Source organism: Crocodylus siamensis, chromosome 1, assembly GCF_052110815.1.
Source record: "Crocodylus siamensis isolate JL-2025a chromosome 1, ASM5211081v1, whole genome shotgun sequence".
Lineage (NCBI taxonomy): Eukaryota > Metazoa > Chordata > Crocodylia > Crocodylidae > Crocodylus > Crocodylus siamensis.
Window position 1 is genome coordinate 69,900,808 of NC_143395.1, and position 23,091 is coordinate 69,923,898.

The window sequence follows — 23,091 nt, forward strand, 5'->3', positions numbered from 1 at the left end:
CCCCCAATCTGCTTGCCTGCTGCGTTTTATGTTTCCCCGCAATAACCTGTGGGCGAAACATCGAAACAGCAAAACAGTTTCAACAAAATGAAATGGAACAGTGATTTCAAAATAAAACACTGTTCCGTGGAAACATAAGTCGAATCGGAACAGTGCTTTTCCACAGCCCTAGCCAGCACTGGGCTGGCCCCAGCAGCCTTACCTGGGGGCCTTCCAGATCTGCAGTCGTGGCAGTCCTGCCGCACAGAGCCTGCCCGGCAGCTGGAGCACAACTCCAGCTAGCCAACCTCTCGTATTGAGTGGCACACGCTGCCCCCGCACACGCCACTCTGCTTTTGTTTTCTCATGGGATTTTTGACCTCTGGATATCCAGGGTCCAACCCCCCTCCCTTTGCTGCTCCCTTGCAGCACTGAGAAAAATCAAACATGCAGTATGTGGTGCCACTACAGACATGTCTGCAGCACCACATACTACATGGCCACACTCATTTGGATGCAGTCAGTAAATCCATGTCAGAGCCATAGTTTCTGCTTACTTTTTTTCATGGAAGTGCTACAATTTCATAGTTTCAGCTTGATATAATTGTTAGTTTGTGAATCGTAATGAATCATGGAGAATAATTATATTCAGTATGCTTTTCAGGATAATTGACAAACCATGCTTCATTCTGATAATGCATGTTTTTCTGGTCCTAGAGATGAACCTGTTTGTAGAGAAAAATACAAATTCACTATATTCTGATTTCTGTAAGACATAGCTGCTGGGTTAGAATTAAAATTGTTACAGTAACTTAGCAGAATTCTCTTTAAACTCTTATTGTCACAGGAGACCCCGACCCTGGTACTTAGAAGGGAAGGGGAGGAGAGGGAACTGTGGCAGGGAGCCAGGATGCAGCAGACTCGGCCAGCTGTGTGGAGCCACAGCTGCAGGAGGGCAGACTGGCCTTTAATTAAAAGGCAAAACCCTATGTGGCTCTGGGGAAGGCAGGTGACAAAAAGGGGGCATGGCTTCCAGGCCTATAAACCCAGGACCTGCGCCAAAGTAGAAAATCTGGCCATACATGTTGGAGAGAGGAGTTTTTGAGGGAGATTTCTGCAGCAGACAGACTAGCAGGCACCTGAGCTGCCCCCTGGAGCTGGCCAGAGGGAACTAAGGGGAGCTGATGACCTGAGTGAGGCAACAACACAGAGCTGGATAGGCTTTTATTTTGGGAAACTGTGTCTTGTATTAATGTTGTAATTTAAGTTTCATATTGGAGGACTGGATGTGCCTGTAAGGGGTGGACAGGAGGCCATAGGGGTGCTGCAAGGGGCACCCAGCGCAAAGCCTCACCCTGAACAAAGAACAATGCTATGGGGGTTGAGAAGAGCTGAGAGGAGCCTCTTCCTGAGCCAGGGACCCCCAGGGGCTTGGGTAGAACCAAGAGCAGCCTTGACCTGGGTCAGGGATGTTGGGGGGGCTGAGAAAAGGCAGAAGATGGGGCCAAGGGTCCCAGAGAGACAGAGAACAGACAGGGCTGAGGCCAAGAGAGCTGGGCCCTAATCTATCAGCCAGGGCTGGAGGCCTGCATCCAGAGAAAAGGGAGGCGAAAGTCAAGAATCCTGAGGTCTCAACCGGGGACAGAGTGATATGCAGAGTAACATCTGCCAGGCATGGGCATGGCTGTAGGGGTGGAAGGAGGCCACAAATTTAGTCCTTAAGGTCCATAGGCCTGAGGAAACATACTGAGGGAGAGAGAGCACCAAGGTTCATCTGCCTCTGATGGCAGCCTCCCCTCATCATTACCATCTAACATCAAGATGTAAGAGGTGAGGAAGCAGGGTTGAGACCATGGGAGCTAGACAGAATTGAAGTGGCCACAAGGGGGCGCACAGTGGCCCTCAGGCACTGGACCTGTTACACCTATATTTCTTATTTTAATCTCTGAATGTCTGAAGTTTATGATTTCTTTTTTTAGTAATTTCATTGGTGTTTTAAGACTTTTTCTGCCCCATAAATTGCCAAATTAAATTCTCAGCTGTAATTCTGTTTTTACTGATTTTTTTTTTCTTGGGTCATAGGAACTAATATATATCTTGATCACAGGACAAGGAAAATTTAAATAAAATTTTATTTGGGAGAATGAAGTAAAACCTTAGCTTTAACATATTAACTGTACTGGTTATGATCAATACAGCAAAATGTCATAAATTAGGAGAGTAGTCTTAAGTTTGAGTTCATATCTTAATGAAAAGATAACAAAATGTTCCAATGTTTGTGCAAGGTGGATTACATAGTGCAGTAAGCACTGTGGGTAAAAGGATTATTGGGGACAGGTATGTAGGCGAGCAAGGCTAAAACTTTTTCATTAGAATATTAAATGTAATTCTAATATTGTTTGCATGAGGGTGAAAGCGCAGAAGTTCAAAGAATAATTTTAAATCTAAGGTCTTTCAGTATCTTATTTCAAAGATAACAATATGTTCCAGTGTTTGTGTGAGGCAGACTAACTGAAACAGTAAACACTGTGGGTGAAAGGATTATTGGGGGCCAGTATTTGGAAGAGCAAGGCTAAAAAGGAACAGCTGCAATTAGTCACTGGGTCATTTGTGGGTTGGGAAGACCATGAATGTTTTTGATATTTCTTCTGCTTAAAAAGATAATACAAATTATAAGGTTATATTAAATCTGTGAATATATACTACTTACTTCCTGCTAATATGGTTTTTCTCTATAGAAGTCAGTTCAATATAGTTGTGTTCCACTCTCCACGTAGAAAAAAACGCAGTTAAGGCCTTGATTACAAGAAAAAGTTGCACTCATTTAACTAAATCTGTTTATACATCAGATGTCTAAATCTCTAATAGAAGGAGAATCCTTCCAGTCTAGTGTTCCTATGTAATGCTAGAAGCCTTAACCTTGGATCAGTAGCTGTCAGATTGTCCCTCTCCTATCATAATCTTCAAGCATTTTTTTTTTCCATTTTTAATCATCATTTCAACCAGTCACCGAAGGAAAATGGTGTTTCAATCTCTAGGAATTCCTTAAACATGTTTAAAAAATAATGGATAAAAGGGATCTTCGATATTTTGGATTTCAGAAATGGCTTTGCCAACAGTCTGCCTAAATAAGCCAAGTAGCAATGGGATGAGAAGCAAAGTATTGCTATAAATCAAAAACTGGTTGAAGTCAGAGAGCAAAGAATAAGATTAAATACCAGTTTTCATCCTGGCAAAAAATTAACAATGAAGTGCCTGCAGGTCATGTGCTTAGACTCCGTGCTGTTTAACATATTAAATGACGTAGAAGTTAAGGTGAGTAATGAAGTAGTATAGCTTGTTATTTAGATCGGTCAAGACTTGATAGGACAGGGAAGAAGTTCATAGTGATGTAAACATGGTAGATGAATTCATTTGCTGTCATGTTGCCAACATCAGTAAATGCCAAATAGATTTATAGATTGTAAGGGGCTTCAAGGGATCTCGCAAGATCATTGGGTCCAGGTCCCCTGCACTAGGCAGGAAAGACAACAGGGTCAGGTGACCCCACTAAGGTGACCATCCAGTCTCCTCCTGAAGATTTCCAGGGTAGGTGATTGTACCACCTCTGGGGGGAGTTTATTCCACCATCTGGACACCCTAGCTGTGAAGTTTTCCTAGTGTTGAGCCTGAAATGGTCTTCCAGGAACTTGTGGCCATTACTCCTGGTTTTCCCCAAGGGTGCCCTGGTGAACAGTTGTTCACCGAGCCCCTGATGTATTCCCCTGATATAGCGGTATACTGCTACCAAGTCCCCTCTCAGCCTTCGCTTTTTTAGGCTAAAGAGACTCAAGTCCCTCAGCCTTTCTTCGTATGGCTTGCCTTGCAAGTCTCTGATACAGGTGGCTCTTCTCTGGACTCTCTCAAGTTTTCCATGTCTTTGTTGAAGTGTGGCGCCCAGAATTGGATGCGGGACTCCAGCTGCGGTCTCACCAATGCCGAGTAAAGCGGAAGAATCACTTCTTTGGTTTTGCTTGAGATGCATCAATTGATGCATGCCAGACCATTGTTTGCCTTGCTGGCTACAGCATTGTACTGACAGCTCATGGTTATACTATGGTCTGTTATTGCCCTTAGGTCACTTTCAGTCATGGTGCTAGTCAGTTTGGTGCTACTGAGCCTGTAGGTGTGTTGGGGATTGTTGGTCCCCAGATGAAGCACTTTACACTTTTCAATGCTGAATTTCATCTGGTTCTGATCTCCCCAGCTTGCTAGGCTGTTTAAGTCCACTTGTGTCTGCAGCCTATTTTCAAGCATAACCACGCTCCTCCATAACTTGGTGTCATCTGCAAACTTCATCAGTGCATTCTTCACCCCTACATCCAAATCATTGATAAAGATGTTGAAACACATTGGACCAAGCACGAACCCCTGAGGGATACCGCTGGCCACTTCTTGCCAGGACAACACAGATCCGTTCATTAGAATTCTTTGGGTCCTACCCTGCAACCAGCTTCCTACCTGCCTAACTGTTGAGCAGTTAAGCCCACAATCCTTCAATTTTCCCCTAAGAATATCATGGGATTCCAGATCAGAGGTCTTTTGGAAGTTTCGGTATACAGTGTCAACCTCCTCTCTCTCATCCATGTGGTGAGTTACCTGGTTGTAGAAGGAGATGAGATTGATGAAACAAGACCTGCCTATGACAAAGCCATGCTGGCTGTTGTTCAGAATCCTACCTTCTGCAAGCGTATTGCACGTAGACTCCTTGATGAATTTTTCCAGGATTTTCCCTGGGATAGTAGTTAGGCTACTTGGCCTATAGTGGCCTGAGTCATCTCCCCTCCCCTTCTTGAAGATGGGCACAACATTGGTCCTCTTCCAGTCTTCAGAGAGTTCTCCCAAGTGCCATGAGTTTTGGAAGAGTTTTGCCAGAGGTCCCACGATGACTTAGCTCCTTCAGCGCTCTTGGATGAAGTTCATCCTGTCCTGCTGACTTATAAATATCTAACTTTTCTAACTGATCATGTACCAGCTCAACGTCAACAGTGGAAAAGCACTCATTCCCACCATGCCCATTCTGAACTTTATCTAGTATGATTTTTCCTTTAGTCCACTGAAATACCAAAGCAAAGTAGTCATTCAGGAGCCCAGTTTTCTCCTGAGTGTCAGTAACCAGCTGTCCTGAGTTGTTAAGCAGTGGCCCCATGCTTCTATTTGTTTTCCTCCTGTTCCGTACATACCTGAAGAAGGACGTCTTATTGTCCTTGATTTCTGTTGCTAGTTTAAATTCAGTTGCCACCATAGCGTTTCTAATCTGTTCCCTACAAGTGCAGGCCATTGTGGTATGGTCCTCCTTGGCTGTCCTAAGCTTCCATTGTTTGTGTGCCTCTTTCTCCTTTTTCAAGAAAACCATGATATCCCTATTAAGCCAAGTGAGCTTACCAGCCCTTCTGTGTTACCTTTCCTCCACATGGGAATGGACTTCTTTTGTGCTTTGAGGATCATGTCAATGAGGTGTGACCACTCTTCATGCATTCCTTTCACCTTCAGTCCCTGGTCCCACAGTTCTTCCCCTATGTTGTGACGGACAGTGATTGTGATGGTTTCATGGTTGCTGTCGCCCATGCTACCCTCTATATTCAAGTCACTCACCAGATTGTCTCCTTTGGCCAAGACCAACTCTAGGAGAGCGTTATCTCTGGTTGGCCCATGCACTTACTGAGTCAGGTAGAGCTCTTCAGGACAGGTCAGGAAGCAATGTGACCGATCCGACCTAGCTGAGTGTTCCTTCGAAGAGATATCTGAGTAATTGAAGTCACCCATGATGACCATGTTTCATGCACGCATGGCCTCTTCCAGTTGTTGAGAAAACTCCAGATCGAGCTCCTCCCCCCTGGTTTGGTGGTCTGTAGTATACACCTACAGTTAGGTCTTTTTCACCATGCCCCCGTCCCCCCTCCCCCAGTAGTTTGACCCACAGGGTTTTGAGTCGCTCTTCTTTAGAGCTAATGTCGGCCTCGAAGGTGGTGTACTTCCCCCTCCCATAGAGAGCTACACCTCCAAATAATGCACATTGGAGGCAGAAATTCTGTGAGGCTTGTCATATTTTATATACAAGTATTGGTTGGGCTTTCCTGGAAAAGGAAAATACAGCATATAATAGTAGTCACTCTGGCTACTTGCAGATGTTAAAAAAAAATTGCTTTAAATTCAGCATGCTCCTCCACTGAGCCCAGCCCATGCCCAGAAGATGCAGAACATTAGTTGCACCTGGCTTTCGTATTGTGTACATCAGGGGTCAGCAATGCCATGGCCAGCCCTGGTTCTGGGTAGCTGCTGGAGCCCGGGCTGCTCCCAGCAGGGCTTCCAGCATCCCAGCTGCCTGCTGGAAACAGCTGGGCTCTGTGACTGGCAGCAGCTACCCAGAGCCGGAGTCAGCTGCAGCCGGGAGACTGCAAACAGCTGTGCCAGGCCCCAGAGCTGAGGCATCAGAGTGGGCAGTTGGGAGGGGCCTAAGGCAGCACAACCCCGGTCTCTCCCCCACTCACGGCACAGAGCTGGTGACTGGGCTGTGGAGCCCGGCACAGCTTTTTGTAGCCAGCACAGACTCTGGGCAGCTGCAGCAGGCAGTGGGCAGGCTGCAAACAGCTGTACCAGGCTTTACAGCCCAGGCATCAGCTCCATGCTGATGGCGACTGTGCACGCACCTCGGCAGGCAGCAGGGCAGCTCAGCCCTCCCCAAAGTGCCCGTGCCGTCGCCGCCAGCATGGAACTGATGCCAGAGCTGCGGAGCCTGATGCAGCTATTTGCATCCTGCCCACTCTGTAGCCAGCCTGGGCTCTGGGCAGCTGCGGGGAGCTCCTCGCCGGCCTCTCCTTCCCACGGCCATCGCCGGGGTTGACCTGGTCTCCGGGGAACTTGTGCTCTGATGGGTCACCAGCTCTGTGCCAGAAGCGGGGGGTTGCACTGCCTCGGGCCCCTCCCCTACTACCCACTCCGAGGCACAAGTGTACGCACCGGTACAGAGCTGATGCTGGGGCTCCAGAGCCCGACGCTGCTGTTTGCAGTCTTCCGGCTGCAGCCGGCCCCGGCTCTGGGTAGCTGCTGCCACTCACAGAGCCTGGGCTGGGGTGGCATAGGGCACCAGGGCTGGGGGGCAGAGGCTTTGGCAAGAGGGCAAGGGGCAGCAGGGCTGGGGGAGGGCTGTGGCTGGGGGACAAGGGGGACACGCAGGGCATCTTGCTATGTACCCCCCTGCCCTCATTTTGTTTTTCTGGCATGCCGGCACTCTGGCACTTTCCAAGATAGGCATTGTGGGGGTTTTCAGCACTCCAACCAAAAAACGTTGCCTACCCCTGGTCTACATAGATCAGGTGCTTTAGCAGGGCCTTTTTGGTGCTTTCATCTAATAGTTAATTGAATCAGTTTCAGATAAAGCTGCCAAAAAGCCCCGCTGTAGCACCCGATCTGTACAAACACCATGGAGCCAGGTTGAAGTAATGTGCTGCAGCTTCCAGTAACGTGTTTTTGTTTGTTTTTTTTTAACATCTGCAAGCAACTCCTTTGTTAGGATATTAGAGAAACTAGGGGCTTTGGGAAAGGGTGACAAGAATGATCAAAGGCTTTAAAACACTTTTATATGAAGAAAGATTAAAAAGAATGGATACGATAACATATAGTGTATCAAATAGCATGGAGAAGGTATCTAGAGAGAATAGAAGTTTCTGTTTTCTTAATACAAGAACAAGGGACTAATTTGTGAAATCAAAAGGTGGGAAATTCAGAGCTAATAGGTTTTCACTTAGTTTAGTCAAACTAAAATTAATTGCCACATGAAGTGACTACTTATGTATATCAAGTATATTCAGAGTTGTAATTGGTTTTACTAATTTTGGAAGGAATAATAAACCTCATGCTTCAGTACATAAGACAGTCTTTAAGTGTTATAGATAATTCTATACAACATTATAGATAAATATCTATTTTCTAGATAGATACATAAAATAGGTACATATATAATATGGATTTTTATAATGTATATCAGTATTTGTCTATCTGATAGATGGACAGGTTAAATGAACACTGTAACAGATTTGTCTGTCTTTCTGATAGATGGGTTAAATGAACAGTGTGAAATGAAGGTATTCATTTTCTTTTCGCTGCTGTGTAACTTCTGTGCCCCTTTATCCTGTTTTAATGTTACATGTTAAATATGAATATGATTAAATCCTTTCTGTTAACTGCATAATTTTACATTAAGTATTCTGTATGGATGGTTAGTAGGCCTGATGTGGGGATGGGGGTATATTACCCCATTTTGTTTTCTTTGAGGCTTTTAAACCTTTTTCTGTAGCATTTACTACTAGCAGCTGGGCAAGAAAGAACAGGTTACTGGGCTAAAGGGATTTCAGGTCTTACTGAGTATGGCAAACCCTACATCCTGTGGTGGTGCATTCTAGTTCTGTGTTCTTTAGGGTTAGAGTGCCTTTTATCAGTTTAAATTAAAGAATTAGCCTTAATTTAATCAAATAAGTGTAACAAATGACCCCTTATATTGGAAGATCTCTTGCTTTTGATTAAAGAACTTCAAGGGCTTCAGAAGTTTATACACCCCAGTCATGGAAACATGAAATGTTGAATGTCAGTATATTAATATAATACCAATTGATATGTGTTTATACATTAGCTCTGTATTTACTGATATTTTGTCACTCACTTATGTTGGCCCTTAGATAGTACAGGTTTCCCTCGATTTATGCAGGATCTTTATATGCGAATTCACTCTTATGCGATGAGCATATATAGACCCATAATTCATTATGTGCAAGGTAAATTCGCTCTTATGCGATCAGCATAGATGCCCCCACCCAAGCAGGTAAGTTTTTGGCGGGGTGGGAAACCCTAACCCCACTCACCCCAGCCCCGGCTGCAGTGGCTCCAGGAGCATCTGGTGCCAGCTACCTGCAGCCGCTGGCCTGCACCGTGCTTCGCCTGTACCCCCGTACCTGGGCTCCGCTTGTCCACTCACCTCTGCTTCTGGGCTGCACTGTGCCTTGGTGCAGGCAGCTGGTGTCAGGTGCTCCCAGGGCCACTGCAGCCAGGGCTGGGGTGAGTGCCGCTCTCTTCCCTCTGCTTTGCTGCCTTGTGCAGCCCCAGGATCGGCACCCTTACCCCTGCCCCCTCCCTAGTCCCAGCCTCACTCCCTCCCTCACCACCATGGGAACCTATCCCTATTTGTTACATTGTAAAGTGGGTTCGCTTTATGCGAATTTGATTTATGTGCTGTTCTCCCGGAATGCATGTACTACATAAATCAAGGGAAACCTGTATTGTAATAGTTAGGGGTGTGTGAAACAGGCTGTATTCGATTCAGATTTGGCCTGAATCAGGGACAGTGATTTGATTTGTTGATTTGGATCACTGTTGCAATTTGATTCGACCAAATCAGAATCTGAAGATTTGATGCTAATTTGGAGAATCACAGATTCGGCCATAGGCACAGCTTTAAATGTTTTTTCTGCATGCCTCGAGGTACCAGGCACAGCTCATGAATGCTGCAATGGTGGGGCAGATGGAGCATCCCACAGGAGCATGGGGGGCCCCCTGCAAGCTCGACAGCAAACTTGGAAGTGGACCGGAAGTACTTCTGGTCTATTTCTGGGTCCGCTGCCAAGCTCATGGGGGACCCTCCCTCACACCACCACCCCGGCTCAGTGATCAGCTGTGGAAGGACCCCGGGTGCCCCCCCCAGACCCAGGAGGCGCTAGTCGCTGGGGGTGGAGGAGTCCCTTGGCAGACCCAGAAGTGCTTCTGGTCCACTTCCAGGTCCACTGCCAAGTGTGCTGGGGACCACCGTCCATGCTTCCATGGGATGCTCCATCTACCCCAACATCTCAACGTTCATAAGCCACCTGGTACCTTGAGGTATGTAGAAAAAACATTTAAATCTGTGTCTATGTCCAAATCATTGAATCTTTCTGAATCGATTCGGAGGGTTCTGATTTGATTCGGAGAGATTAAAGGGTCTCCTGATCTGATTCCGATTCAGAGATTTGGTCGCCAAATGGGCTGAATGTCTGCCAAATTGAATTGCCGACCAAAGCTTCACTCAGCCCTTGTAATAGTTACCTTTTTAAGCCCCAAAACACAAAGTTAATAAAGAACAGTTGCTCCGCCATGCCCTTGATCAAGTTAAAAATGTGTTAAATGCCTTTATCTGTGAGCTGAAAAACATGGCAGAGCATGCTTAAACACTGCATCTTCAAAGTGGCACTTGCAGCTAAAGATAAGATTAATGTATCTGGATTTTCTCTCCCTTTTCTCTCCCTGGATTATTTGTGCCCTTCCTTCCTCTCCCTCTTACTTTCCCCTTCCCTAGGCGTTTTTACTTCTAGGTACCTTTTGTATGTTCCACACTTACTATATTCCATTTTCTCTCTAATTCTCTTCTAATTTACTTTGTACCTCCGCTGTCCTCCTCTATTTACCTCCTTCTCTGACCCTACAGGACTTATATAACATTCCAGCATTTTAAAATAATGGACAGAAGATAAACACTTTCCATTAAATTGGCTTATCTAATCCGAATCATTTTGTGTTCTCTGTGGCACAGGGCAGTAAGGGTAGATACAATATAACCTCATCAATCCAGCGTGCTCAGGACCAAGCACCTGCCAGAAATTTGAAAAAGCTGAATTTTAGAAAGGGGCACGGCACCCAGTCATGGAACCAGGGAGAGAGGCAGGTAGTAGCAGCCAGTCCCAGAGCAGTGGCCACACACAGGGTGGCAGCACAGGGTGGTGAATGGTGATGACAGCCACTGTGTGCAAGCTTCCCCCTCCACGTCCAGGAGGGCAGGGGGGAGTGGTGGTTAGTCTTGGAGCGGTGGAGGGAAGTGCCGGAGTTTTGGTAATTCTGGACTTTTGATATCCAGATTTATGAGGTTTTAAGGTATTCTTAAATATTTGGCTGAAACATGAGCAAAAGAATGCCTTAAGAGCTGAATCTGCATCTGAAATGTGGTCTTCTAAAAATGTACTACTGTCAAGAAAACATGGGCTAAAAAAGATCATGATAACAATACATTTTTGTGTGTCCATGGCATATAAACACGTTACACTTTAAATTTTCACTTTTATGCATGATTGCTGTTTCATTTTGCAAAGGAAAGTAACTGATTAAAAATTAAAGGTGAGTAAAAAATAGACAGCCTTAACTATGAAAACTTGAGTAATTCTTCCAATCTGTTGAACAACTCATTAGAGAGTATTTAGAAGATGACTGCTGTTTAAAATATGTTCAGCTTGTAGCTAACTAAAATTATAAACATGAGGAGAAAGCTTTTTTGAAAAATTCTTTAACATCTTTGAGAGCGGTTTCTTGACTGAATTGTTGTGAGTGAATTGCAATGACAGGTTAATTGAACAGTGTGAAATCAAGGTATGAATGTTTTCTGTGCTGTGTAACTTTTATGCCCTTTTATTCTGTTTAAATGTTACCTGTTAAGTATGAATATGGTTAAGTCTTCTCTATTAAATGCATAACTCTCCATTAAATATTCTAATGTTATATTTTGGCTTGTTTTTATTTAAGTGAATGAATTCTTAGAGTCCGAAGGGCCCATCCTGCTGGATATGCGTATTAAGCACCTAATGAAAACAAAACAGCTAGCTCAAGCTACTGCCTTGGCAAAACTGTGCTCTGACCACCCAGAAATCAGCACCAAAGGCAGTTTTAAGCAAACCTATCTGGTCTGTCTTTGTTCAGGATCACCAAATGAAAAGCTAATGGAGGAGGTGAGTAAAAAGTTTTAGATTTTCATAACAACAGCACTATTCATGTTTTGGTCATTTTTTGTTCTATAGAATTCTATAGCTTAAAAAGAGTTTATAAACATAGTTCCTATCTTCTTCTAAATTATCTATTAGGATTTCCCTGTAAAGGTAATTGGTATTGGTTCTTGTGTTTACAAAAAGAGGAAACATGGTCTTAGGGTTAATATACACATCCAGTTTCTAGCTCTGTCTCAGACTTTCCATATGACTTTGCACAAGATATTTCCATTCTCTCAGTTCCCATATGTGGAATGGAGTCAATACTTTCTCTGATCCTTTTCTTCTCTGTCTTGATTATAAGCTTTTTTCATACTAATTAGTACAATAAGGCTCTGGTCTTAAGTGAAACCCTTTGGTACCACTGTAATGTAATTAATTGATTACTGTTAACTTTTCATTTTTGACCTCAGTGGCTAGGCAAAATTCAGAGTCTTGCCAATTGTTTCTGTTAAGAGGTGCATTTTGTTATCCAAGTTGCATATCTTTAGTACAGTTCTCTTTATGTAATTGAATATGCAGCATCATGCTTTCTTGAACACAAGAGGAATCAAACTATAGGAGACAGTGCCTTGATAGTAGTTCCAAAACTTTAAGTTAGCACCAGCCTACAAGTTCTTTCTTCTGGTTTTGTTTTTGTTTTTTGCTGGGTAACGCTACCCCTGTATCTTTCTGTGGCTACTTCAAGTTTTCTTGTCTTCTGCCTTACACATACACACACAAACAACCTACCCGAAAATAGTAGCTAACCAGAGCTTATCTGTCCAAAACCTTGAGTAGGGACTTAAATATCCCTTATTTTTGGATGGAGAGATATGCCTGAGTTTTGAGACCAACATTAATTTTAGGCCCTGGCACACATTACATTTATGGTGAGATTTAACCTTAATCATACTATAAATCACAATATAAATGTTCAGCGTCTTTGTGGTTTGTTTGTATGACACCATAAATTAAACTCCCCACACTAGGAACCTGGCAGTGTCTTTGAGGGTTGCAGGGCAAGGCACTTTATAATACTGGGTCGCAAGGAGTTGGACTGCCTGTGTGCATACCAAGGCACTGGGGCCCTGGGATCAGGGAGTTAGTTTCTCAAATCCTGGTGCTGTTCTGGGCAGAGTCCAACAGTCTTCTCAACAAACTTCTTGAACTGGACCCAGAGCTTCCCAAGCCCGACCCCAAGTTTTTGGAATGGGGTATAAATTCCTCAGATCCCAGTCACACCCTGATTTTAACATCTTCCCAGGATCTTTGGGCACCTGTTTCCATGAAGGCTCTCAGTTATTTATAGTTTCATAGTTTCTAGGGTCAGAAGGGACCTGAGCAGATCATCTAGTCCGACCTCCTTCCATGGCGGGAAAGAGTACTGGGGTCAAACGACCCCAGCAAGATGTGCATCTAATCCCTTCTTAAAGACCCCCAGGGTAGAAGCCTGCACCACTTCTCTTGGAAGTTGGTTCCAGACCCTAGCCGCCCTGACCGTGAAGTAGCGCCTCCTGATATCTAACCTAAACCTACCCTCTGCCAGCTTGTGACTGTTATCCCTGGTCACTCCTGGCGGTGCTCGGGGGAACACTGACTCCCCCAATGCCTGCTGATCCCCCCGACTAGTTTATAATAGGCCACAAGATCCCCCCTCAGTCTTCTCTTTTGGAGGCTGAACAGGTTCAGGTCCCGTAGCCTCTCCTCATAGGGCCTGCCCTGCTGTCCCCTGATCATACGAGTGGCCCTCCTCTGGACCCTTTCCATACTGTCGACATCCCTCTTGAAGTGCGGTGCCCAGAACTGGACGCAATGATCCAGCTGCGGCCTGACCAGTGCCGCATAGAGGGGAAGGATCACCTCCTTGGACCTGCTCAAGATGCATCTGTGGATGCATGACAAGGTGCGGTTGGCCTTCCTAACTGCCTCCCCACACTGCTGGCCCATGTTCATCTTGGAGTCAGTGATGACCCCCAGATCCTTTTCCACCTCCGTGCTGACAAGAGGGGAGTTCCCTAACCTGTAGGTATGGTGCCGGTTGTTCCTCCCGAGGTGCATCACAGTTTCTCACAATCATCTTGAATTAAGGCATCCACATCCAAACACTTCTAATAAGGTTCAGCCTAGTGAATAACAATAGAAAGGTCTGATTCATTACATATCGAATGACCAAGAGAATGTACTTGAATTATGAATTTAAATAACTTCAAGACCCTTACTTCTAAACTTTTCTTTTCTGTATTATAGCCAGTTTTTTTGGCAGTGGTTCTGCAGCCATAGGTGCATATATTTTAGTTATTGTTCACTCAATGTTAATTCATTTTGTGTAAGTGACCATTCATAAAGAAAGTGACTTGGGTAGCAGTTTTCATTGATGTATCCAAAAGCTGCAGCAAAATAATTAGAAATATATGTGCTGTTTTAGCATATTAGTAGTTTCACTGATATTTTACTTTATTAGTATTAGTTTTCTCATTCAGTTCTACTTGTTTTGTAACACTGATAACTGTTGTACAATACTCCCTTCATTTACTACTTGGTTTTAAATGTATCTTCTACCAAAACATGCCCTTACAGTTGTATTCCTTATGAAATAGTATTCTAGATTTAACACCGAGTTACTTACAAGTTAGTGATCAAAAGGCCTTTTAGTGTGACCTGTTATTCTGCAACCCTTATTATAGAGCGCCAGTAGCACTGCTTATTAAGGTTGCCCAGTACTTCCCAGTATCAGACTTTGTTGTTAGTTTTTATAACAACCTATGAGCAAAGTAAGAGCAGTGATTAATTGATGTTTTCCCCAGGTGCATTAACAAGGGTTCAGATCCCCAAGGACTGTGAGGTCTGAGATTCCCAGGGTTGTTTGTGTGGAGTCATGTTCATAGCTATCCCCTGAGTTCTCTCAGTCACATGAGTTTTCCCAGCTCAGTAAGTTAATTTCAGTAGAGCCAGTGCACCTTGTATTAAGGGAGAGCTTTACTGACAAGTTTCTCAACAATATTTAAAACAGTGAGAGCAACTTCATCTTGATTTGCAATAACTGGGGCTCTCTAGTAACAGCTAGTGAAATCTTTTTTCTGTGTTCCCCACCTCCTGTTACTTGCAGTGATTCTGGATTAACACTGATGTCTCTGGATCTAAGTTTGATTCAGAAACATCTCACTACTACCCCTTCCAGTATTGTCCACCTCAGACATTCAGTCTTCAGGAAGGAGACCTCAGAAATCATAACTTTGTCCCTATAAATGATGCTTTTAAAAGTAATACTCATCTTTTCCTGCGTCCCACATACCCTCATGTGAGACCTGTGCCTTGTTTGTTGGAAGGCAGAATATAGAAAAAAAAGGTGCGTGACAGAAATAAAACAAGTCCTCATGGAACCAGAAATTGTGGTGTTCAGCACAAGCTACAGTACTCAGCCAGTAGCTATGGCTGTGAGAGGGCTAACGTGGAACCTCATCCCTACTGCTTCTTGCGGCCAGAAACAAGCAGCAGCCATCTTGGCAACATTAGGCCAGTTTCTGCATACTTCTTTTTTGCAGCACAGAAAAATCAGCTTCCACACTTAAGAGAGACATCCACATTGGAGAGGGGAGAAATAATTAAATACGATAATAATGCCTTTATGAGCTTCAGGGGATGTACTTGAATATTTACAGTATCAACTTTCTGCACTGACCATTGAGAGGGAATGCCCCTTACCCACACCTAGCTACCCTTGGTTGGGGGAAGTTGTCATTGTTTCACTCCCCATTTCTCTGTTATCATTGTTCTGTCTCTCCCCTTTCTCCACCCAGTCTTCTTTCACACTCACCTCCTTTCAGGCTTCCCTCAGTTCTCTCTCTCCACATATTTCTTCCTTTCCCTTCTGTAATGGAGCACCCCACTTTCAATGGGAAGCTCTGTCATGGAAGTCCCCAAGAAGAAGCCTTATTTGGTCTCCCTCTCCCATAGGACCCCCCGAAGCCAGCTCTGGCACCACTTCTCAAGGGGAAAGCCTCTGTCATGGGACCCTGACTTCTCTTTGTCCTTGGTTTCCCCAGTGATATGTAGCACCCCTACCTCAGGGATCTCTTGTACGGTCAACTCCCTGGGGCAGTGAGTATTTTCTTCTTCAAAGAGAGTGGAGCAGGGTACAAGTGTCCCAAATAGCACAGCAAACAGTTCAGTTCAAAACAAACAGTCTTTATTGTGCTGCTGCAGTTCCTCTGTTTTTCCTCAGTAGGACTGCCAACTCTCAGTAAAAAAACAAGCTAAAAATGGCTGTCATTCAAGTCATTTTTAAAAAACCCGTATCTGTCAGTAGAAACAATAAGCAGCCGCAGCTTGATTGAAGTTCTGACAGACGGATCACAGCAGCACCATCTGGTGTCCACGCAGACACACAGCACTCTACAGGGAGCATTCTCTCAGCCGTATGCTGCTACTGCTGCTGATCCCAGGCTGCTTGTAATACAGCTGAGTTTCAGCTGGGCTTCTTTGGGGTCTGTGCCAGGTCAGGGAAGTGGGGCCAGCAAGGTAAGGCTAAGGGGGGGCAGGCAGCATGGTGTAAGGTGAATTTGGGGGCATCAGGTGTGGGGGTGAGCAGGAGCCCCTTAGTGAAAGGGTGATGTAGGGCAGCACAGTGCAAAATGATTGCTGCAGTCAAGCAGGATTGCCAACCAAAGAAAATGTTTTTTACTGCAACTTTTTTACTGACAGCCAAACTTTTTTTTCTTTTTTACTGTGGTTAATGTTAAACTCACAAATTTGAGCCCAGCTCTCCTAACTGGGGCCTGGCAGTGGGGCAGCTCCCAGCATAAGATGTACATTTCTATTCTATAAAACATATCAGTAAGAAACTTGGAAAACTTGGAGTTTCTTGGTTTGGCACCGTTGTTCTTCAGACTCTAATCTCCCTGGGACTACTCCTTTCTCTCCAGCTCTGTCCTCTCTTGCACTATGTTTTCTCCCCCCAGTTTTCTTAAAGCCTCACTCTTTCTTCTCAAGCAGTCAGCCACACTTGCAACAAAGCAGTTACAGACTATAGTAGTCAGCATGGGACTGACACCCACTTGAGAGCAGTATTTGCTTCCCACTGTCAGGCCTAGGCTGCCATCTTCCCCTGGAGTGAAAAGGGTATCTAGATGTTCTACTTTCAAAGCTATTTAAAACAGTAGTCAGCAACATTTAAGAACCTGCAGGCCAGAAGAACCTGGCTCCAGTCTGACACAGGCTGGGGGGCTTTCCCTATACCCATGCCAAGGCCAGAGAGCTGGGCATTGTGCCCACACTGTAGCTGTTTCTCCTGTCCCCTCCCCACCCTGTCCCGGTCCCTGTGTGTGGGCTTACCTTCCAGCCATTTGGGGCTGCACCAGGGCTAGGGAGCTGCAAACTGCGTCCATGTTGCCATTTCTTCTTCTTCTTCACCTCCCAGCTACAGCATGGGCACAGCTGAAGGCTGCCTAGCCTAGCGAAGCTACCCATGGGCTGGAAACTGCATCTGTACTGCAGCCAGGGAGAGAGGGGAGCAGGGAGAAGTGGCAACAGCACAGGTGCAGCTGGAAGCTGCAGGGCCCTGACATAGCTCCTTGCCATTTGACCCTGATGCAAGTGAAGACAAAGAAACTTCCACTTCTCCCTGTTCCCCCCTTGTCCTGGTTGTAGCCCACTGGGAGCTGTGTTGGGACTGCTCAGCTTCTAGCTTCACCTGTGCTGATGCTGGGAGGGCAGGAAGGGGAGCTGAGAGAATCAGTAGCAGTACAAATACATTTTACAACTCCCCAGCCCTGGTGCAGCTCCCTTCCTCCTTCCAGGCTGAAAGCTGAGCCTGCATGCAGCCTGGGAGCAGGGTGGGGGGCTGGGAGAAGCAGTGGCAGTGCAGGTTCGGGCAAAGCCCTCCAGCTACTCAGGCTGTACTCAGTGTCTCCGTGGGCCAGAAGTTGCTGACCCGTGATCTACAGCAACTGTATAAGTCAGTACATACTTGCATGATCACCCCTCCCAAATGTTCCCCACCAGAGCTGCAGTCTACTACTCAGCCACCTGGCTTGTTTTGTCACATCTTCTCATATCCTGTCAAGCTTATTCCTCTCCATACACTCTTAGATTCTCCCCCACATCATGATTTCCTTATTTTCCCAACTGTCCCACATCTTTGTGTCTCTCTGTCCCCTTCTGCTTTCCACATCCCTGATGACTCAGGAACCTGGTTACAGCTTAGTTGAAAACTGGGTATTTGGTGTTTATGTTTCAGTAAAGAATGTAGGAACTTGCATCCATGTGGGCAGGGAGTCCAGACTGCCATAGAAAAAAAAACATTGTTGTCACAGTAACTACATCATAATGCATATGCAGTAGGAGGGGCAAAAACAAGGTTACACAGGCAACTTAATTCTCACGTTTCTGAATTTTGGAGTTGTATCTTATGCATAACATTTATTTATAATTGTTCTTGAAAATCCTAGAACACTTAAGCTGCAAGCAAGCCTGCATTCAGCATTTCAGTGGTGGACTTCTGAAGCCAAAAGAACAACCAAAAAGGACAATATGATAACAGCAGTAGGAGAATAGGAAATGCTGGCAAATGACATGAGTGCAAATCCCTGCTCAGTTATACATGCTGTGGGATTCTTAATGTCAGTGCAGTGTAGGCAGGAATGTAGTACTTAAATTTTCATCTGCCTGTAAGACTTGAACGCAGAAAGATGAAAAATTCAAACTTTGTGAACAGGTAGATCCAGGTATGTCTAACTTGATGCTTCAACCCCTATAATTCTTTTATCTGACCTCTCAGCAGGAACTGGGGGAATTGTAATTCTGAAAGAATGGATTCCAAGAAATAATGAAGATAACTGCACACGCTGATTGACAGATGCGGGGGGATTTTTAAAAAAAGGTGCTTTACTTCAAACTTGGTGCACTTCTGCGCCGAGCCCAGCACAAACCCAGCAGTACGTTAGTTGCATCCAGCTTTCCCAACGTCTGTAGAGATCAGGTGCTTTAGTGGGGCTTTTTTGGCACTTCTCAATAGCTGATTGACTCAGCTTTAGATAAATATGCCAAAAAGCCCTACTGAAGCACCCAGTCTATATAGACACTGTGGAGCCAACTAATGTGCTGCTGTTTCCGGGAAAGCATGGCTTTTTGTTGGTTGTTTGATTTTTGATTTTTTTTTTTTTGGTAACGTCTGCAAGCAGCCAAAGATTTTAAAATGGTCACAAACTGAAAGTGAATAATAATTTATAATGGGTCTTAAAATATTTGGGTGATTACAAATGGTATTCCTTTTTATTTATGAAATATTAACTTTCTGGTATACACATTATATCTGAAAGTGAACAGGTTGATTAAAGTTATTTAGAGTAAAACAACAGCTTCGAAAATGTTCACTAAATTCCTAATTTCTGCCTTTTTCACAGAGAATTAAATTACTGTATGCCGAAAGATGAAACCATCTGGTTAGTTTTCAGTTGTCTCACTTCGTGTTTTTTGTTTTTCTCCCATCCAGATTGCAGAAGTAGATTGCAAAGATGCCCTAGAAATGATCTGCAATCTAGAATCTGATGGAGATGAAAAGAGTGCTCTAATATTATGTGCAGCGTTTTTATCTCGCCAGTTGCAGCAAGGAGAGATGTATTGTGCCTGGTGAGTTGGAAACTCTGTTTTGAACTTTAGTTTTCAATAAAACAACAGCTAGTGTTACCAGGATGTAGCAGATGCATAGTCATTTAACACTCTGTATCCTTCTAAATATATTGGAAGAAGTACTACATGTTCTTGACCATTTTTTAAAAGCCTAATGTAAAATTGATATATACCTTAATGTAAAATGAATGCTTGTGGACTAACCCACAATATTTAAAGGCAAAGGCATCAGTAGATGACAGGAGTTCTTCTGTAATTTTATTTGAAAATAATATTGCTGTATTACTTTGTGGAAATAAAGACGTTAACAACTAAGTGCTCAAATTCTTTGAGATAATTGTTTTGTTTGGAAGAATGCTTTCCACTTACTTCATCTGCTTCCCTCTGCTTATGTTAAAAAAAATAGCAGTAGTGATTTCTTATGAAAACCTTTGAACATGGGTGTTTCTCCCTTGCGGAAACCAAAACCACAGTCCAACTAGCTAGTTTTGCTCTTTAGGACTAGCTTTCACTAGGTATCAAGGAGCAGTTTGCTGGTCTTGGTAGAAAACATCTGGCTTCCTAAAATATGAACTTCAGGCTGATAACATTGACTGCTAGCTGGCTGTGATTCCAGTCCTGCAGGATTTGCTAGTGTCAACTTCTGCGCCATGGAGAGTGAAAGCCAGACGTGTAGCGCTCACCATGAATAGATCTCTTGCTGTAGGCTTGGGACCAGTTTTTCTATGTCATTCCACTTTTTTCTTAATAGCCTCTGACATGCAGAGGATTTAAGATGAGTTGTTCTGGAGGGAAACTTCTTATCCATTCTCCTTGGAGTGGAATGGTGAGTTAGCTTAGATAGTCTGTTGATATCTGCTTACCAAGACTGTTTTCTTGCTAAAATACCAACAGGTTCAGCTCCTAAAATAAACTTGTTCAAAAGGTAACTAATGCAGAACAGAAAATCTATGTAGCCTTTAGCAAGCTTTAAAAAAAATCTGGGTTCTCCAAAGGATAGAAGCCTGTAAAGTGATCAGTGCAGTACTTTACACAACCTAATAGATAAAGAGCATTTGTGGTGTTTATCAATTATGCAGCATAGTTTGAGGTGGTGTTGGATTTTTTAAATTTATGCTATTCAGAAGGGGGAGAAGTTTAACCTTTCTGTTTTTACTTAAATAAAAGCATAAATATGAACCTCCAGCTTTAGAATGCTAGAATACAAAGTAAGAATAATAAATAGCATGCATGAATTGCTCTTCAGGCTATAATTTTTATAAAGGAAAGTATGGATCAGTTTAGCTTTTTTTCACAGGCAAAAGAATCTGCTTTAAGTCTTGACTTTTTTAAGAACAACAGATATGATCGAATGTAATGCTTCTATTATTGGTAGACAAGGTTCTTTGGGTAGATGTGATATCTTTTATTAGACCAACTAAATAGCTGGAAAAATTGTTCTTTGCAAGCTTTCAGGCACAAACACCCTTCTTCAGGCATAGGGAGACTCTGTTAGTGTCTGTATTATTGGTGGCATTTATATTTTATTCTAATTTTTAAATTTCTGTTTCCAGGGAACTGACTCTCTTCTGGAGTAAACTGCAGCAAAGGGTAGAGCCCTCTGTACAAGTATATCTAGAGAGGTGTCGTCAACTTTCTGTGTTAACTAAAACAGTCTATCATATATTCTTCCTGATTAAAGTAATTAATTCAGAGGTAAGGATGCTCTGGAGGATATATTTTTATTGTCCTCTGAATGGAAATCAGAAAAGGATTTGACAGTTTTTAGTTGTCAGCTGTCAAACACATACAATCCAGTTTTTAGTTGTCAGCTGTTAAAACACATACAATTCAGTAGCCTTGGCTACGTGAATAAGTTGTATCAGTGTAATATTAATCTTTTCAGAAACTGGTAGTTACATTATTGCTCACCTGTTGTGTGAACAGTTAAAATTGTTTAAGAACATTTTATATCTATTTAGATTAAGTTGGTAAAAATTAAAATTTGAATTAATACTAGGGGTGCACCAATAAAGATTTTCTTGGCCACTCCCGATAGCCGATGAATAGCCAACCATATTGACCAATGCTGATCCAATAACTGATATTTGGTAGTAGTGCAAGGTATTTTAAACTACTGACATAAATAAAACTTTTGTTTGTTTTGCATTTATAACACACACGACTCCTCCCTGCTCTGGCCCTCGATGAGGAAGGTGGTGATCACCTTATTCCCATGTATATCCCTCACCTTCTCACCCACAGCTGCTACCTGCAGCCCTGCTCCCTGCATAGCCCATTTTGCCGTCCTGGGTAGATGGGGCAGACCCTCGCATGGACCGGCACTGGGCATGTTTGGTGCCCCAGAGCGGGGAGAAGCTGGTTTTGCAAGGGCGCCTGGTAGAGCAGGATGTCCATGGCACAGCGCTTTACCCTGCCCACATGCAACCCAACATCTCTGTGGCAGCCCCAGCACTCGGGCCCCTGCTGTGCACCTGACGTGGCCATGGCAGTGGCAGCAGGAGCCAGTAACAATCCCTTTGTTGCTGAGCACGGTAACCGCTCCCTGGCCCCTCCTCCCCCTTCCACTGCTCACCACATAGTCTGCCGCAGGCTTGGGCTGGTGGTGGGGCATGGGGACTAGACTGTGCTCACTAGGTTGCTTCAAGCACACAGCTAATTAGCGGCTACAATGACCAAAAAAGCCGAAAGCCTATAACATAATTTCTCCTTTTATCAGTGCCAATCTGATTAGCCAAGTGATATATCGGTGCACTTCTAATACACTTTTAATAATATCCACTTGACGGGTTGCAAGGTTGCAACTTGAACCAATTCAGTGAAGTCAGTGCAATGTGTGTGTAGATGAGCAATGAAGGGAAGCAAATGCTGCCGTTGAGCCATTGGAAGGGCATGCTGAAGCTGTGATACAGCTAACTGCCATATCATTTTCTTCATGTTCTCCAAATAGCTTGAAAAGTTACTTCAATCAAGAGAGGGATGTGACCATCTGATATCCTTGATACTTAAAATGCTAAAGGAGAAATGGGAACTTTCTCTGAACATATAAGCCACCAATTTGTACGTTTTGCTTTGGGGGATTAAGTTATCTTAAGTCTGAAATTCTCTTCTTTTATGATTTAGAACTAATGCTGTATCCTAAATTCAATCTGTATATCTCAGCTGATCTTGTACATAGGGTTACCCAGTGTTGTAGCTTCAAATGTGGCCATTTCTTGAATTTCTGCAGGGTTGGAGATCCATAAATTCAGTTCAATTTAAGAGGTTTGCCACAGATGGCTGGTCACTTGGTTCCTAATGCTATATTTATTGGGGACTGGTTTACTAAGAAATAGACTGAGCAAGTTGCATGAAGGTTTGTAGTACTGTCAACTAAGTGAAATGACAGTAAATCTGGTATCAAGTTAGTTCATTGCAGATAACTCTAGCACAGTTGGCCACCTTTATTTAGAAAAGGCCCAATACTTCACTGATATGAAGACTGTACTACTGTAATACACAATCCTGAAACAGATGGGTCTGACAAGACAGTATGAGAACACTTGCACTGTATTTCACAGTTCTGTGTAAATTTATAAAGGTGATTTCTTTAGATTCCTTTAGCAGTTAATTCAGAGAATAGTGTTCATTGTTTAATCCATAGTGGCTCACAGTTCTAACAAAGAGAGCTAATAATTAGCTATTTTTAAAG

At 43.8% G+C, this 23,091-nt stretch overlaps 1 protein-coding gene across 3 annotated transcripts in view; it reads left to right on the forward strand.

The window, feature by feature from the left end:
• ZNF292 (zinc finger protein 292) overlaps positions 1-23,091 on the forward strand; it is a 98,363-nt gene that overhangs the window by 67,620 nt on the left and 7,652 nt on the right. For 2 of the 3 annotated variants that reach the window (XM_090036170.1, XM_090036178.1), the window contains exons 5-7: positions 11,554-11,756; positions 19,264-19,400; positions 20,954-21,095. In XM_090036170.1, the coding sequence (XP_089892296.1) occupies positions 11,554-11,756; positions 19,264-19,400; positions 20,954-21,095 (482 nt within the window). Of the gene's footprint in view, positions 1-11,553; positions 11,757-19,263; positions 19,401-20,953; positions 21,096-22,271; positions 22,461-23,091 lie in introns of those variants that run through there. The other variant, XM_090036183.1, reaches the window with a different exon arrangement.